Below are 19893 nucleotides of genomic sequence, written 5' to 3'. Positions count from 1 at the left end.
CATGATAGTTCACTCATTTTACACGCAAAAAACTTGTAACAGCACTCATTTTAAAGCTTATGTTGAGCACTATAAAATCCAATTTCACCGAAATTCATAAAATGTGAAACCTCGACACCACATGGCTTTAAATACAATAATTAAATCTTGACCGAAATAAAAAACGACTTTGCTCTTTCAAATCTTGCTTAATATTTTTCCTAGAACACTTTATGTAATATCGATTTATTAAGATTTTTATTGACATTATTTTGTTTATTACATGAGTTTCGTTAAAATGTATATTTTGGGAGATATTTGCAAAAAAAACGAAGAAAAACGCCAAAAATATATGAATCTTTAGTGGACAGTAACTTGAAAAGTTTTAGTTTTTTTGAAAAACTATAGAAGACATTTTTTTCTTATAATTAGTTCTTCTATCGATTTCCGACGTTATTTTGTAAAAATGTAATTACACAATCTAGAGGGGGTGTCATCCCCCGGGGGGTGATGGCGCAACCCGAATTGTTTTCACTTTTGAACTTGAGGGTAAGATAAACCTAATTCCAAAATTTCATTCAATTTGGAGCACAGTAAAAAAATTCAGAGGTTATACCCTTTTTTCCTCTCCGTTTACTGCACTGTTTCTATTCTATTTATTCTTGAAAGAATATCTGCTACAACGTTTTCATCACCTTTGACATATAAAATTTTAGTGGAGAACTGTGAAATATATTCTAATTGTTGACGCTGCCTGTCTGACGCCTCTTCAGGTCTCTGCTAAAAAGCATGTGTGATTGGCTTGTGATAGTGTCTAATCATAAATTTATGGAAAATTTTCAAAGAAAATATTAAGGGCTTGTAGCAAGTTCCCAATAGTATGTGACCAATGAAACCAATTCTAAATACATAACATGTTAAAATGTTAGCAAGTTAAATAGGACGTAATACCAAATAGGATATAACAAATACATAGAAGTCACTTGGTTATTTGTACTTATTTTCCAAACAATAAACCAATGTTGGATGATTTAAATACAATTTCAAATCTCAGTAACAATTTAATAATTGCCGGTGATTTTAACGCACGTCATACCTTGTGGAATTGTACCAGTAGTAATAAAAATGGCAAATTCTATATAACTTTATTGAATTCTTCATTCAGCGCTCGAAGCGAACACATCGATTATACAATACCTGAGTACAATCAACAAGCATAATAAACAGCATTTATTTAGTCACAGTTTAGTGTAGTGTTTGATCTAGTAAGTGACTTTACTTGTGAATTCAGTGCTTTTTAATTAAATATAGTGCTCCCGTCAGGGAGTACTATAAATTATCACTCCACAATACCTATTGTGGAATCATTTAACATCATTCACGAAGACCAAAATAATTCTACTCAACTAGTTCTGAACCAGATGACTACAAAAAGAAATAACGATGATGCAGTAAACAGATCAACATCGTCGGATCCAACTCCTATTCCATCAACAAGTAATATGTCTTCAACAGCAACAATGGATCCAGAGTCCACTGCACGCGATGTGATTGATTACACGAATAAAAACCCATGGCAAGAGGTAACTTCCGCTAAAAGACGTCGCCCGAACAACGCAGTAAGTAATGTAAGCGTTCCCATAAAATTAGCCAACAAATTTAGCGCTCTAGAAAACAATGTTTCTAAACCATCAGACGAGGCAACAAATAATAAAAAATCTACTCCTCCGCCTTTATTTGTCTACAAATAATAAAATCAGTCTTGTGCCAGACACCGTAGTGAGCACATCGTTTAATATTAATCCGAGTTATGCAATCGAGGGCCTACGGGCAGGCCTTAGGCCGACCGCCGGACCCTAGTACGAGTACCTGCTCAACCAGTGGACAGGTCAGAGTCCGACCGCCGGACGCTAATCCGAGTACCTGTATGACCCGAGGACAGGTCATAGATCAATCGACGAACAATAATCCGACCACGTGTGGTGTTATCAATTTAAGTGAAATTAAAAGTGTTAGTGACATGAGTGACGCTGCCTACGGGCAGGTAAACAATTCCGAGATTAACGGGACTCGACCCGGCGAAATCGGTGCTTGCGTATCGAGCGCAATACAAACATTATATAACACAAACAATGTAGATTATTCGGTTAACGAAATTATAAGTGAAAAAAAGTCATTAGGAAACACAAAAATTAAACATAAAATCAAACCTAGCATTAGCAAAAATGCCGAAAAAAATATTAAAAAAAATACTGACATTATTCCAGAAATGTTAAAATCTGGTACTATCAATAAAATTGAAAACAAACAACTTAAACCGAATATTCCTAGTGAAATTAGCCAAAATATAACAATGGAACATAGTAATTTAGAACCAAGTCAAAATGTTATGGAAGATACCGCTATGAACGATGTCAACAGTGAATCATCAATTGATACTAGTGACCTTAACCAGGGCTGGACAACCGTTCAAAATAAAAAACGCTCACAGTCAGAAAATCCAAGTACCTCAATGGAACAACATACTTTAAAGGAATACTGGCTGAACCCAACTCCCACTAGCAACTACTTTGATGTTTTAGCAAGCACATCAACTCAAAAAGATGCCGACAAACAAACAACAAACACACCACCTATCTTTGTTCATGGCGTAAACGACATTAAACCTTTATTTGGTTTACTTGAGGCTCGCGTAAAAGGACAGTACTCATACAAAATAGTAGGAAACGATCAAGTCAAAATTAATACCAAAGATGCTCACGTCTACAATATAGTTTTAAAGTTGCTACATGAAAAGGGCACACAATTACACTCCTATCAAGCAAAGTGTAAGCGAACATTTAAAGTAGTGGTGAAAAATTTGCACCATAGCACTGACATCAAAACACTTACAGAAGAAATTATTGCACTCGGTCACAAGGTGGTACGCATCTACACAATGAAACATAGAGTTACAAAAGCTCCACTTAATATTTTTGTAGTGGAACTTGAGCAAAGCAATAATAATAAAGATTTTTACTCCATCGAATACCTCTACAGAACAAAAGTTACTATAGAAGCTATGCGCCATAGAAGAGAAGTTCCGCAGTGTACAAGATGTCAAAATCTTGGACATACAAAAAATTACTGTTCACGCATCGCACGCTGCGTAAAATGTGCCAAAGAGCATCTAACAAAAGATTGCCCCTGGAAGGACCCAGTCAACGCCGGCGTTAAATGTGCTCTTTGTTCCGGTAATCACCCAGCCAGCTATAGAGGGTGCACCATTTATAAAGAAGAAAGACGACGCAGATTTCCTCCCCTGAGGCAAAGACAATCCGCTCAACCTAGTGACAATTCTCAACCTTTCGTCCGTCCAAACGTTTCCTTCTCTGATGCTACTTCTAGAAGCATAAACAGCAACAGAAACCACAGGGACAACCAAGGAGGACTATCGTCAGACAATCAACAGCAAACAATTACTCCAAGTAACCAACAAACAGACATGCAAGAACTAAAAGCTATGATGAAAACTCTCATGAACCAAATGAGCACTATGCTGAACATTATGACAAACCTTCTACCTTTGAGAAAATGATGGCCTTATACTACAAACTATGTATATGGAACGCCAACGGTCTTGCGCAGCACCACCAAGAAGTAAAACAATTTCTTCGTCATAACGATATTGACATAATGCTAATCAGTGAAACACATTTTACTAGCAAAAGCTACCTCAACATTCCACAATATACAACATACAGTACTAGACATCCGGACGACAAACCACATGGTGGAACAGCCATCATAATAAAGTCTAAAATCAAACATTCTCTGTTAGATCCACACTGCAATGAGTTTCTACAAGCCACGAACATTTCTATTGACTTTCCTCAAAATAGAATCACAATTTCTGCCATTTACTGCCCCCCAAAACATAAAATATTTAAACAATACTTTGACACTTTTTTCAGTGCTCTAGGAAATAAGTTTATTGCTGGAGGTGACTATAATGCGAAACATCCATACTGGGGATCAAGACTCGCCAATCCTAGAGGACGTGAACTCTATAGCTCCATGCTCACTAACAATTTAATCCCGATCTCAACCGGTGAACCAACTTATTGGCCGAGCGACCCAAACAGAATTCCGGATCTGTTAGACTTCTACATAACCAAAGGAATAACAATCAGTAACATGAAACCACAAAATAGCCTAGATTTGAGCTCTGACCACTCTCCTGTTATACTAACCATTTTTTGTAAACAACCACCGATTATCATAAAACCTTACCTGACCAACAAATTCACGGACTGGAACAAATTTAGAGAACTGCTCGATACCAACTTAAATTGTAATATGTTATTAAAGTCAGAAAACGATATAAATAATGCGGTAAATCATCTCACCGAAACACTACATCATTCGGCACTAAATAGCACTCCTTCAATTACAACCAGTAATGTTCTCAACTATCCTCTGTACATCAAACAACATATTGCGATTAAAAGAAGACTCCGAAAAATATGGCAAACATCAAGATCTCCTCAAGATAAAACAAGATTGAACAGCGCCTGTAAAGAAGTAAAAAGATTACTGAAAGAATACAACAACAACGTACTTGAAAAAAGAATCAAAGACCTGACGGCTACTAAGGACACGAATTACTCCATATGGAAAGCTACTAAACACTTTAAACAACCTATACTCCCGGTAATCCCTATTAGAAAAAATGATAACTCCTGGGCAAAAAGTCATCAAGAAAAGGTCGATTTATTTGCAGATTTCTTCGAAAACGTATTTCAACCACTTCCGCAAAACTACTCCCAGGAGGAGCAAACCACTGAAGAAATACAGTTTGAAAACTCTTCCAACCAAGAGTGTACTCAAATTCGCTTCCTGGCATCAGAAGTCAAACATGAAATTTCAGTCTCAAGATCAGGTAAATCTCCTGGCCATGATCTTATATCAATCCAAATCCTGAAACAGCTCCCACCAAAAACTCTGAGGTACATAACAATTCTGTTCAACTCTCTCCTAAGATTGAAAGTGTTTCCTAAGGCGTGGAAAATAGCGAAAGTAATTCTAATTCCCAAAACAGATAAGGATCCTTGTCTCCTAAAGTCATACCGACCAATAAGTTTACTTTCAACCCTCTCTAAGATATTTGAGAAACTCTTGCTCAAAAAAGTTCTAACAATACTCCATGACAAATCCATAATTCCGGACTATCAATTTGGTTTTATAAAGCTACATTCCACCATTGAACAAACACACAGAATTGTTGAACAGATAAATGCTACAATACATGAAAAGAGGTACTGCTCAGCCTGCTTTCTTGACATTTCCCAAGCCTTTGACAAGGTTTGGCATGCCGGACTACTTCATAAATTAAAGAATATTCTACCTGAACAACTATTCTCAATATTAAAATCCTATCTTACTGAGAGGAAATTTTTACATTAGTCTGGCAAACCAAATCTCATCCCTCAGAAACATTAACTCTGGCGTTCCCCAAGGTAGCGTGTTAGGTCCTGTTTTATTCCTCATATTTACCTACGACATGCCAACTTCCCCAGACACTGAAATTGCTACGTTTGCTGACGACATATGCATCCTATCCAAGCATGAAGACCCTAAAATAGCATCCGAACTTCTGCAGCGTCACATTCTAATGATTGAAACTTGGCACAAAATCTGGAGATTAAGAATCAACAACCAAAAATCAGTCCACATCACTTTCACACTGAGGAAAGATACTTGCCCACCGATATTTATTAATGGAGAACAGATACCACAAGCAGTTGCCGTTAAATACCTGGGTATATATCTGGATAGGAAACTTAACTGGAAAACACACATTCAGAAGAAAAGAAAACAACTAGAAGAAAAATTCAGGAGCCTTTATTGGCTACTAGGAAGAAAATCTCAACTATCGACATACAATAAACTATTGATCTACAAAGTTATCCTAAAACCCATATGGACCTACGGAATTGCACTTTGGGGGACAGCATTTAAGAGCAATACAAAAATTATTCAAAAGTTTCAAAATAAGATACTAAGGATCATCCTGAACGCCCCAAAATATGTACCGGTATGGCTGCTCCACCAGGACTCGGGCCTGCACACGGTAGAAGAAGAAATCGCAAGATACGCCATCAAACACAGTCATCGACTGGAGAACCATCCCAACGGGCTCGCCAAGGCACTCATCTCAGCAAACTACACCAAAAGATTAAAAAGGAAAACGCCTTTGGACCTAACTGGCATTCCAAGTCATTCTAGATCATAATCTTTTCTTAAATTAGGAGAGATTGCAACTGTGCACTCTCTCAAGCATTCAATAGTTTATTTTTTGCAGACAGCTTTTTTGTTACTTGTTATTCACAAAATTTACCTAATGTCCATTGGACAGATGTAAATTATATCCAAAATAAAAAAAAAAAAAAAAAAACAAATAATAAAAAATCTACTCCTCCGCCTTTATAAGATTACAATCTTATGATAGCTGATATTAATTCAATTATTAATAAAGACAAATACATCACTAAATACCTACCCAATAAAACTATTAAATTCAACATTTTTGATATAGAAGACTACCGCAATTTTGTTAAATTTCTGCGTGAAAGAGACGTCGTTTTTCATACCTACCAGATAAAAGCGGAACGCTCATACAGGGTTGTACTCAAATATCTGCACTACGCTACAGATAAAAATGATATCAAAGCCGCAATTGAAAAAGAAGGTCATCCTGTCAGAAATATTACTAATATCATACACCCGAAAACTAAACAACTGCTGAACATGTTTTACATAGACTTAGAACCCAAAGAAAACAATTCGTCAATTTTTAAAATGAATAAAATGTTAAACCAAATAATTCATTTTGAGCCCCCAATAAGATCATCAAATATTCCGCAGTGTGTAAGGTGCCAAATGTACGGCCATACCCAGCGTTATTGCAACCGCAGATTTATATGTGTAAAATGCGGCTCTGATCATGAGTCTAAAAAGTGTACAAAAGCAGCTGAAGCCCCGCCCCTTTGTTATCATTGCGGCGATAATCATACCGCAAACTACAAAGGGTGTTCTTACTATCTTCACCTTGTCGGTGCAGATAACGATCAAGCAACAATAGGCAGAAGTAACGGGACTTATTTACACACAAATGCAAACCGGTACAAATCCAACCTACACAGCAATAGAATTTCACAGTACGCAAACCCTCAGCATATGTCTTATGCTCAGGTAATAAAATCGCAATCAAACCTATTTAACAACAATCAAAATCACATTAACAACAGTAATTCTCCATCGATGTCTGATTTCCTGACCGAATTTAGAAATATGTTTAGCCAGTTAATGGAACAAAACACCATGATTGTCAAAATGTTATCAACATTAATCAACATTAATAAAGCTAACTAACTTTCAAAATCCTCCAGTTCGTATGGATACCCAGACCTCTGCATGGGCAAGAAGTGACAAAGACAAAGCAGATATATTTGCGGAATACTTAGCTACAGTTTTTCGGCCTCACAATTTATCAAATTATAATGTCAACATTAGTCCTGCTTTAAACCATAATAGCAGTCATGAAAGCGAGAAACGTTTCTTGTCTCTCAAATTAGTAGTTAGTGAAATAAAGAAAGTTAAAGCAAAAAAATAGACCAAATATCTCCCAGAATGCTCAAAGAATTGCCTGTGAAAGGATTCATTATAATCACCTATATCTTCAACGCTATTGTGAGACTTGACTACTGGCCAAATCAATTCAAGACCTCTTTAATAAAGATGATTCCAAAAACTGGCAAGGATCAACACTTAGTCACATCTTATAGGCCAATCAGCCTTCTTCCTATATTGTCAAAAATTTTAGAAAAACTGTTGCTACAGGATATTTTGAAGGAATCCAATATCTTCCCTGATCACCAGTTTGGATTTCGTAAAGAGCATTCAACCATACAGCAGTGTCACAGGATGGCCAGTCATATCTATAACTCATTCGAATCCAAACAATATTGCACCGCCGTCTTTTTGGACGTCAAACAAGCATTCGACAAAGTGTGCCACGACAGACTCGTCACAAAAATTAGATTCTATTTACCAGTAAAGTATCATAATATCTTAACATCATATATTGTCAACAGAAAGTTTATAATCAAGGTTAATCCCTCGTCGTCTGACGTATTTCCTATCAAGTCAGGGGTACCGCAGGGAAGTGTGTTGGGTCCATTCCTATACACCCTGTTTACGCGCGATATTCCTACAACGTCTATTACCACAATCGCCACTTTTGCAGACGACATATCAATCTTATCCACTGATGACAACCCTAGTACTGCTTGTTTGAAACTGCAGTATCATCTTAATTTGATCGAAGATTGGACCAAACTGTGGAACATAGGCATCAATGAGTCTAAGTCTAGCCACATTACTTTCACTCTTAACAAACAATCGTGTCCTGCAGTGTTCTTAAATGGCAATCAAATTCCAACAGTCAGCACCATCAAATATCTTGGAATTCACTTTGACGAAAAACTCACCTGGCGACATCACATTTGCACTAAAGTAAAACAAATGAAAACGCGAGTTAAAGAACTCGGCTGGCTCATTGGACATAGATCCAAATTATCTCTAGAAAACAAGGTCCTTATTTATAATATGATAATTAAACCGTTGTGGACTTATGGTCTTCAGATTTGGGGCTGCTCAAGCAAATCAAATATTGCTCTCATACAACGGATGCAATCAAAAATTCTTCGTATGATCACAGGAGCACCCTGGTACGTAACTAATCAGATGATCCATAACGATCTAAATATACAGTTCGTTAATGTAGTCATTAAATCTATCAGTGAAAAACATCACCGGAAGCTTGAAAATCATCCAAACACACTAATGGCCCCACTGTTAGCAACTCCAAACAGCAGAAGATTGAAGAAGAAATGGCCGAGGGATTTGATCTAAGCAGGATATTACTTGATGAAGTGACCGCTACTAAATATTTATAAATCTTTTATTGAGAGAGTGTGTGTGTGTGAATGTCTGTGCGTATGTATGTACGTATGTTAGTGTATATGATAATTTCATAACATTAGATCATAAAATATGTAGGCTTCCAGTAAATGGCCGAAGGACCTGAGCCAATTAGTATACCACTTGCTGAAGTGATTACTATTATATAATTTTTTTTTTCTGTTAACGTGCGTGTGAGTATGTCTGTGTGCATGTACGTATGCATGTGTGTGTATATGTTAAATTTATCACAATAGCTCATAGGATACTTTGTATTCTGATTGCTGTTAATAAAGAGATAGAAAAAAAAAGAAAAAAAAACTTTATTGAAAATAATGTCAGTTCTACTACTCTTTGTTATACAACATCTTCTACTAGATATTCATTTAATAACACTCAATCTTCTTCTGTCATTGACTTAGCATTGCTAAAAAACATTAAAACTCCATACCTGCCATATACACTTTCTGAAACAAACTCTGATCACAATCCGGTAGTACTTACAATACCATATCATAACATCGAGCACATTCAACGTCATGCAAAATACAATTTTAAACATGCCGACTGGAATATATTTCGTGATTTTGTCTATAATAATATTAACTTTAAGCAGCAAATCAAATCTATACATGATATAGATAACGCTGTCGATCATTTAACAGTAACTATTCAGTCGGCTATGAAAGAATCCATCCCAACAACTAAAAACAGTTACGCAAATGATAAACTACCTGCTGATATTAAGGAGGATATAAAATTTAAAAATAAAATACGAAGAATATGGCAAAAAACCAACAATCCACATATTAAAACTCTTCTTAATAAATTAATTAGAGATATATCATTTAAAATCAAACAGTACAATAGTAAAATATGGCAACAAAAACTTTCAAACACCAATTATGATCACAATAAAATCTGGCAATTAGCGAAATCATTCACAAAACGAATCGACCCAATTCCAACATTAAAAGTCGGAAACGAGTCTTTTGTTACTGACAAAGATAAAGACAATCTTTTAGCTGATAACTTTCAAAGCATACATAATATCAACATCAATATAGGTTCAATTACTTTCAGTAATAGAATTAAATCTATTGTAGACAATTTTATTAAATTTAATCACTCAAAAGATTTTGACATATCACAAACAACTCCTAAAGAAATTAAACATATTATCAAACATAAGAAAAACAGCAGTTCACCGGGATCTGACCTTATTACCAATACTGTATTGAAAAATTTAAATAGAAAACCAATAATACTTTTATCAAAAATTACAAACGCAATTATGAAATTTAACTATTTTCCAGTTGTGTGGAAAACCTCCAAAGTTATTCCTATTAAAAAGCCTCTCAAGGATGCTGACTTACCGTTAAGTTATAGGCCAATCAGTCTACTAAGTTGCATTAGTGAAATAATAGAAAAGGTCATTTATATCAGACTATCCAACTTTTTAATTTCCAATAATATTATTCCTTATCACCAATATGGATTTAAAAATAATCACTCAACCATTCATCCCATATCCATCCTAATGCAGCAATCAGTTCTAAAATTTAATAGAAGAAGAAACACTGGGATGATCCTATTGGATATTGAAAAAGCCTTTGATACTGTTGGGTTGGACGGCCTCATTTACAAAATGATTAAATGGAACTTTCCTGTAGGACTGTAGGAAAACAGATCTTTTCAAGTGCACTTAAAAGATCAAATTTCTGCAACAAAATCCATTTCATCAGGAGTACCTCAAGGAAGTATTCTTGGAACAGTGCTATTTTCTATCGTTATATCAGATTTACCTACAGCACCAAGTACCAATTTACTAACATTCGCAGACGACACTGTTATATACACATCCGCTAAGTCCGACAGAACTATCATAATCAGACTTCAAGAACACCTGAATGCAATAATGGATTACGCTAATAGATGGAAAATTCGACTAAATATTCCCAAATCAGAAGCAATCTTATTTACTAAAAGAAGAAAATCTCCTGTTCCTCAATCCTACATACACATAAACGGCAATAATATATTATGGAGAGACAAAGTTAAGTATCTGGGCTTAGTAATGGATAGAAAACTCAATTTCAACGAACATATCAAATGCAAAATTAATTATGATAATAGATTATTATATTTATTGTACCCCCTACTAAAATTTAGCAGCAATATTGATTTGAAGATTAAGAGAAGACTTTATCTTGCAATGGTAAGATCAAATTTAACGTATGGAGCCCCTGCGTGGTGTATGACCAATAAACAAAACATAAATAAATTACAAATTATACAAAATAAAGCATTGAGAATGATACTCGGAATAAAGAGAAACCCTATCACTTATCATTATGTATCCAATCGCTATATACACAACCGACTGAATATACCATTTATGTATGAAATTATAAAAAAGCAAGGAAATTTTTTAACAAATGCAAACATAGTAATAATCCAACTATTACGGATATTGGATTTGTAACTCAAGATATGTTTTGGTACAACAATTACAACCTACCGACAGTCATTCTTAATAAATAACACTATAAGACACCTTCAAAAATCAACAGTGTGATATGTTTTTTTGTGATTTTTTTTCATTATTTATTTAATTTATTTAATTTATACAATCAATAATGTTTCAAATAATATATATCAATGAATTGTATTAGTATCAGATGATAGGCATTCAAAATCTTATATACTCACTTTTTCTTTTATGTAATATAATATGGAACAAATAAATCTTTTCAAACATTCAAACATTTCAAAGAACTTGGTTATTCATTATAAATTTTGCAATGTACTCATTCATTCAAATATTTGATTATGTAATTTTATTTACTATTTAAGTTTAAAAAAATACTTTAATCAATAGTATTGATCCATCATATTCAAATTTCAATCCAGATATTATTTATTTTCGGATTGATATGAATTTTTTTATAACAAAAGGTTTGAAATGTTGGTTGTCAAACGGATTCAAATTTCAATCAGGTGGATTTTATTAAGGGCCGTCGCAACGCGAGGCTGGGTATGGTAGTATATATATATATATATATATATATATATATATATATATATATATATTAAATGTTAAATATGAACAATTCAACACTCAGATTTTTAACACACACTTTATTTGGTAATTACAGACGTTTCGAGACCATGGTATGTCTCATCTTCAGTGTAATTTCAAAACAATTACTTATATGCTACATGTGTACGTTACGTATATACTACATTGTGTAGTATATAAGTAACTGTTTTGAAATTACACTGAAGATGAGGCATACCATGGTCTCGAAACGTCTGTAATTACCAAATCAAATGTGTGTTAAAAATCTGAGTGTTGAATGGTTCATATTTAACATTTAATAATAGTTCCACTCATATCACATAATTCTATATATATATATATATATATATATATATATATATATATATATATACATTATATCAGTTATTTATCTGTTAATGCAAAATTATCTTTTGACAGGCTGGAATATACTTCTTTCAACTGATTGATCACTATACAGCTTCTATATCTATAATGTATCTGGCGTTCTTTGAAATTATTGCTATATCGTGGTTTTATGGAGTACCAAGATTATCAAGAAATGTAAAACAAATGACTGGACGTGTTCCATCCTTATATTTTAGAAGCTGCTGGCTTTTGGCTGCACCAATGCTACTATTTGTGAGATAATAGATAACACATTTTTGTTTTATTATAAATAAAGTGTTGTATTATCAGATTATCCTAAATACCAATTCGTTATCACTAATTATACTAAAGGGTCAAATGACGCGTTATGTCCTATGACATCATATATAATTTTATTGTTTTTGCAAATGTGACCCAACGTGATCCATGTAAAGACCGACCCAAAAAATGACGTAAAATACAAGACAGTATAAGCTTTTTTAAATATGAATAATATTATGCAAATATAAATAATATTATAATATTAAAGTTAGTACCTATTATTTCTGCTAACGACGAACAGCTAAGTTATTCTCTTACTATATAAAGCAATGCAAAGCAAAGCAATATACAAACTAAAGCAATATATAAGCATTCATCGAAATATAACGGATCAAATAGCGAGAAAATCTGCTGCGAAATCTAAGTCAGATGGTCTTAAGTTTTTTTTTTAACTCCGCGAAAGAGAAGTTTATGTTTTCATCAAAAAATTCTATTTGCTAATTTTATGTCTTCTCGACGTTTCAAGCCATTCTGAATCGAATAAGACCAAATTTGGAAAAAGTATGTGTGTCTGTGTGTGAACAGATATTTTTTGACCGATTTCAAAAATTTAAATGCCCTTTGATGTATCTCTATGAGGACTGTTGTTTGTCAGTTGTGTGCGACGATCGGCCTAGCCGTTTTTTATGACAAGTGAAAAAAATTTGGTCCACGTTTTAGCTCGCAATTCTGAATCGATTTTGAAAATTCAAACACCGTTCGAAAGATATGGGAATTGACCCGTATAGTTTTCGGTAAAGATCAGCCGGGCCGTTTTCTTGTAATAAAGTGTTAAAACAATTTTTGACGATTTTTATGTTTTTTTTTTGGCGGTAGATACCATAGTCCATACTAAAATATTACGGCTCTACGACAACTCGTTTTACTTTAAAAATTCGTCAAAGTTTGCATAAATTAGTATCGTTTTTTTGGCATTTGTCAAAATTAGACATTTTATCGACTTTTGCTCAAAAACGCCTGAACCGATTTCAAACATTTAAAAAATAAAAGCATTTTGATGTATCATGATGAGGATTATCGTTTCTCAGTTTTGTGTGACGATCGGCCGAGCCGTTTCTTTGTAAGTAACTGTTAAAAAAAATTCAAGCCGATTCTTATGAAACTTTTTTTAGGGATATATATAATATTCTTATAGAACTAACTGAAATATTACGGCCTTATGAGAAGTAGTTCTATTTTAAAAATTCATAAAAGTTTGAGTATAAAAATTAGACGATTTAAACGATAGAATACTTGGTTTTAATAAACACATTAAATCATTACAGTCCTACAGAAACTGGTTCAATAATAAAAATTATTGATTTGTGAAAACTTGCTTTAAGAAAATACTCCTAGTTAATGTGATCCTTTGTTTTCAAATGTGTGTAATAAATCCACCACTTTTAATCACTCAGAAAATAATTTATTTTTTATTGATTATGTCTATTATTTACACATATCGGGAAGTTCGTGTAACTTGCCTCAAGGCAAATTACCAAAACCAACTACTTATATACTAGTTTTTGTTGAAGTTTGTACAATGAAAGCTAATTGTCTTATCACTGAAGCATAAGAACTAAGCGCCGATTTTCGAGAAACCCGTAAACAATGAAAAAACAAATGCGAAAAAAATATTGCCTAATAACGCAATAACATGCATCTATGCGTTGCAACAAATTCGTGAAGCACAAATAATGTGAACTTGACGTTTTATTAACTTCCCGTAGGGCAAGTTATAGTAATCGCAAAAAAATCGAAAATGAAAACTTTTATATATCTTTACGTTTCAAAGGTTTCTGAATATTTTGGCATACTTTAGAAAAAAATGGATGTATTTGTGTGTGGGTGCGTGTATGTGTGTGTGTTCGGATACAAATTTTCGTCGACGATTTCGGGAACACGGATGAAGCGATTTCAATAATTCAAAAAACATTCGATTCGTATTGATAAGGAGAAGTGCAGATTAGTTTTTGGCAAAGGCAGGTCTAGCCGTTCCGGAGATATGGGGCAAAAAGTGCAAAAACGGTAACTCAGTTTTTAAGAGAACGGAGCGTCCGATTTGAATAATTTAAAAAACATTTTACTTGTATTAACAAGATGAATAACTGATCAAATTTTCATGAAAATAGGTCTAGCGGTTTCGGAGATCTAGTAAAAAAAGTAAAAAAATGTCATTTGGCGGTCAAAAATGATCATTAGACATATACACATAAAATTATTAGATATTTTATAGAGATTTCAACAATAGTTATAAACTTTGTTTACATTCCTATGGGTTCCGTACCAATGTATATCTGTTAGAAGGCGACGCGGCGCTTACGTGCTTTGATATTTCGTCTCTATGCAGTTAAAGCAGTACGATTGCTTTGAAAAAAAGTTCAGAATTTCCAAAATATTTCAAAATAAATTTTACTTCGAAAAGACTTTTTTTTTAAAAAAGAACAAATTTTTGTCAAAAATTTATAGTATCTCAAAAATCTAATTGTTTCAAAGTAATTTTTTTTTTCAAAAATGTTAATCTTTATAAAAAAAAATAATTTTTGGTACGGGAAGTTCCAGCAATTTGCCTTAAGGCACGATGCCATGCGCCCCACTAGTTTGTAGGTTAATTTTGAGCGGAAAAGTGTATTAACTAGTAAAGCACGATATCGTGTATTAAGGCAAATTGCTGAAACTTTCAGTAGAAATTAAAATAATAACTAGTAGAGCGCATTGCATCGTGCTTTAACGCAAATTGCTGGAACTAAACATTCGAGGAATGAAAATAATCAATAATTGTTATGAATAATTTAAAATAGATTTTCTTTATTTATTATAAAAACCAACTGTAAACTTACAAGTGCTTCCTAAATTAAGCGACGAGCGTATTCTACTTAAATTTTTCAAAATTAAGTTTTTTTTTTTAAATGATGATAAATTTAGAAAAATCGATTTTTTTGAAACCTCGATTTGTTTTTGAAAATTTTGATTTTTTTCTTTGAATATTTTCAAAATTATTGAATTTTATGTAAACGCTTTTTTGCACACCCTCTACTCAAGCAAAATGTTTTTTAAATTAATGTCATCGGATGATCTGGTCTCTCAAAAACTGCATAATCGTTTTTACACCCTTTGCGCTCCATACCTCAGAAACGGCAAAATTGCCTTTTGCATACAAGCCTTGCGATCGTGTACGAACCGAATGATTATTCAATCATACAAATCGGTTATTCCATACTGTCGAAAATGTCGGAAATGTTTGAACCGTTTAAATAAACTTCAAAATTAAAAATCTTGGTAACAACCCAAAAAAAATTACAAAAATATGTGTTCACAATATTAAAATATCTGATAATTTGATGTACATGTGTCCAATGAACATTTTTGACCGCCAAATGACATTTTTTGAATTTATTTTTATTGAGAGTCCATAACCGCTGTACCTACCTCCCCCCCCAAATTGTTCATCTTGACAATACATGTAAAATGTTTTTTGAATTATTAAAATCGGATGTTCCGTTCTCTTAAAAACTGAGTTACCGTTATTGGCACTTTTTGCCCCGTATCTTCGAAATGGCTAGACCTGCGATCGCCAAAAACTAATCAACACGTCTCCTTGTCAATACAAATCGGACGTTTTTTGAATTATTCAAATCGGTTGACACATACATCCATTTTTTCATTCAACAACAATAATACGGAAGAAAAGATATAATTTATTTTCAAATTTAGCCAAATTTCTAAACTATGTTCAAATTTACTATTATGAAGATGATACTTTGTACGTTTGACCAGCCTAATCAGAATCTAATATTCATAAAAAATATTCTTTTTCGATTCGCTGCAGTTTTTGTGTTTTTCTTATTTTCACGATAAGTACAATCCCCACACTTGTAAATTTGAACATAGTTTTTATATAGAAATAAATTATTTCTTTTCTTCCGTATTGTTGTTGTTATTAATACAAAATTATAATGTTTCAGGAATCACTTAACATTTATATGATCGTAAGTTTTATAAGTAATATCAAAATAAAATTTTACAGGTGTTACGGAGGACTTTATTATTATATTCAGCAAAAAATATAAAATTAATCGAAAACTCAAATAAATGTTAATATTATTTACACGTGAAATTATAAATATGAAACAAAAATGATAAAAAAAATATTATATCTGAATTGGGAATTGAACCCCGGAGCAAAAATTAGAATTCCACGACGATAGCCACTCGGCCAATCTGCTATTGATAAGGAACAGCATCGCAAGCTATACAATACGCGCTGCTAAATTGCAAACTTTAATTAATTTTTATAATTTAACCGCTTTTCACAGGCCTCTAATATTTTACCACGGTCAGGTTGGGCATCAAATCTATCATTATGCCAAGTTTCATCAAAATCCGAGACGAGCAACGCGCGGGTTCTCCTCATTAGGTATGCCAAAATGTTCAGAAACCTCTGAAACGTAAATATATACAAAAATTTTCATTTTCGTTTTTTTTGCGATTACTATAACTTGCCCTACGGAAAGTTAAGAAGCAAATGAAAATTGATTAATAACTATAGGAATTGTTTTAAATATTTTGAAAAAAATTATTATCAGTACTGTAAATTTATAAGTACTTTTTTTTAAATCTTGAAAATTTAAAAAAAAAAAGTTGAATTTTTATAAAATATTTTGGAAAAATTTTTTTCAGAAACTAATCATTTCTTTACACTGTCAACACCAGCAAATTGGTTTTTGAATCACTCTAATCGGTTAATCGATTCTCAACCATTTTTTATACATTTTGCGCTCATGCCTGCAAAACGGCTAGACCTCGCGACCAAACTACCAACAATATCGCGGACATTTAATTCTACCATGTAAGTAAACTTTAAAAATTAAAAAACTTGTTTGGGAACCCCAACAAAATTAGCACTAATAAATATCAATAAAATATCTGATAATTTAATTTGCATATGCGCAATGATCGTTTCTGACCACAAAATGGCGTTTTTTTTTACTTTTTTTAAATCTCCGAAAGAGCTTTCGAAACATTTATTCAATTTTTTATTCTGTTAATGCAAGTAAAGATATTTTGCATAATTCGAAGCGGCCGCTTTGTTCTCTCAAAAACAGAATTACCAATTTTGGCGCTTCATGCCCTGTATCTTTGAATCTGCACCTGCTTTTATCACAAACAAATCAGCGTCTTACCCTCAATAAAAATTGAATGTTTCTTAAATTTTTAAAATTTGTTAACCTATGCTGTCGAAATCGCCGACAAAGGAGTGTATCCGCACACATGAACACACAAGGCAAGGTTATTTCGATTTTTTTTTTCATTTTCACTATTTGTTATCTCTCATACACATTTAATTTATCTGTAATTATATCAATTATAGTGCACCGACACGTGCTCGTATGTTTTAAAATTGAAGCTTATTATTCCAAATTTTAAATAACTTTCCGATATATATATATATATATATATATATATATATATATCTTATATATAAAAATGGAGCTCTCTTTCAAATGTCCGAATAAAACTCGAAAACGGCTGAATCGATTTGGCCAGTCTTAGTCTTGAAAAATTCGTGCCAATCCAGAGAAAGTCCAAAAGGTGAGAAATTATTTCAAATCCGCGTAGACTCTTTACATTTTTATTTTGAAAATTTTTATAGAAGCGTAATTTAAATAAAACAATGGACGGTGGCAATTTCGTGAAATGTCAAACGATTTTGACAGATGATGTTCAATTACGTTTAATAGGATGTTTTACGCGAATATTATTTATTTATGATAAATTTGTAGTAAGTAGTTTTGTTTGTAGTTTTATTTATATACAAAAACGTTAGTAAACGGGCCGCAAGTGTTACTAGAGACTCAAAATATAAACTTTTTTGATATGTTAATATGAAAATGCACTTTTTGGCATATTTTTCTCAAACACGGTGCTCTGAAAGATCTCATTTTTATAATTATATACTCATTGGTAATTATAAAACATTTTCTAGGTTATATTATTTTTTATTTATCTTATTTAAATTCAGAACCTAAATTTGGTATCGATCAAATGGACATTTTGTTGAATAACATTTTTTCAATTATAATTTCCCAGAATTTATCGCAGAATAGATATTAATATATGAAGGTCCGGGATTAAAAAGGTCCACAACCGATGTGCCAAAAATCAGTGAAGTTAAGCATTGTTTAACAACAATATTTGAAAGTAGAGGAAAAAAGATGTATAGCCAGCTACAAACTTGATTTGAAAACGATAATCTTTGAAATGAGGGAGATAAACGGTAATCTTTGAAAATCCATAATAAAAGTATTTTCTTCCGTTGGTAGTTTTAGCATTAGTTAAAAATGTAATTATTTTGTAAAATACCTTTAAAATTATAATAAGGCTTTAAACCTTTTGCCACCTGCCCGTTACAAGTTACCCCGCATATAGGATAAAAAGGTCTAGATAACAAATTTTTGGAAGACATCAAACAAGCACATTTCTACAATGATGAAGTAGAAGTCAGTTTACTGAACGTAGTCAGATAATTGTTCGTTTGATATGTCTTATTTGTTTTGATATAATTGTTATGGTTTTCACAATATAGTTTATATTTTCTCAAAGTCAAATTGGACCTTTGTGCCTCGCCCTGCTCTACATATATACTTTTTATTAAATTTACTTTTATTCATCGAATGTAACTTGAAACTTTTCAAAAAGCAGGTCAAAGAAGAAATACTTAATTCATTTTTTATCTCTCCTCGCAAAAATTTGAAAATTTTGTATAAGCTCAATAGTATTATTTACAATTATACACAAAATCCAGAATCCAAAAAGAATCTGAAAAACTTGAAACGTAATTAATAAGCTGAAAGACCAAAAAAGACTCGGATTGGATTATACGATGTTTTCTATAGAAAGTGTATAAAACTTGCAGTTTGATTGTATTGACAAAATATAGACAAACTAATGGGGTTTATTGATTTTATAATACCTAATTGTATACAGCATTCAAACAACACATTCTTATGCACTTAAAGTATTAATATTTTTGATTCTCTAGAAATGGTTTAGAATATACCTTATTTAGCAAAACAACGTTTGCCGGGTCAGCTAGTATATATATATATATATATATATATATATATATATATATAGCTATATATATATATATATATAAATAT

The 19893-nt window shown here is 32.6% G+C and overlaps 1 protein-coding gene across 1 annotated transcript in view; it reads left to right on the top strand.

The window, feature by feature from the left end:
* Positions 1-19893, top strand: part of LOC113371608 (sodium- and chloride-dependent GABA transporter ine-like) — a 432836-nt gene that overhangs the window by 372630 nt on the left and 40313 nt on the right. The window contains exon 12 of the mRNA XM_026612248.1: positions 12485-12685. Coding sequence (XP_026468033.1) covers positions 12485-12685 — 201 coding nt within the window. The remainder of the gene's footprint in view (positions 1-12484; positions 12686-19893) is intronic.

This window comes from Ctenocephalides felis, unplaced genomic scaffold (genome assembly GCF_003426905.1).
Source record: "Ctenocephalides felis isolate EL2017-DRISC unplaced genomic scaffold, ASM342690v1 CF-g0.4_SCAFFOLD_01492, whole genome shotgun sequence".
NCBI lineage: Eukaryota > Metazoa > Arthropoda > Insecta > Siphonaptera > Pulicidae > Ctenocephalides > Ctenocephalides felis.
The sequence above is the reverse complement of the archived record's forward strand: the minus strand, read 5'-3'. Positions and strand labels throughout refer to the sequence as shown.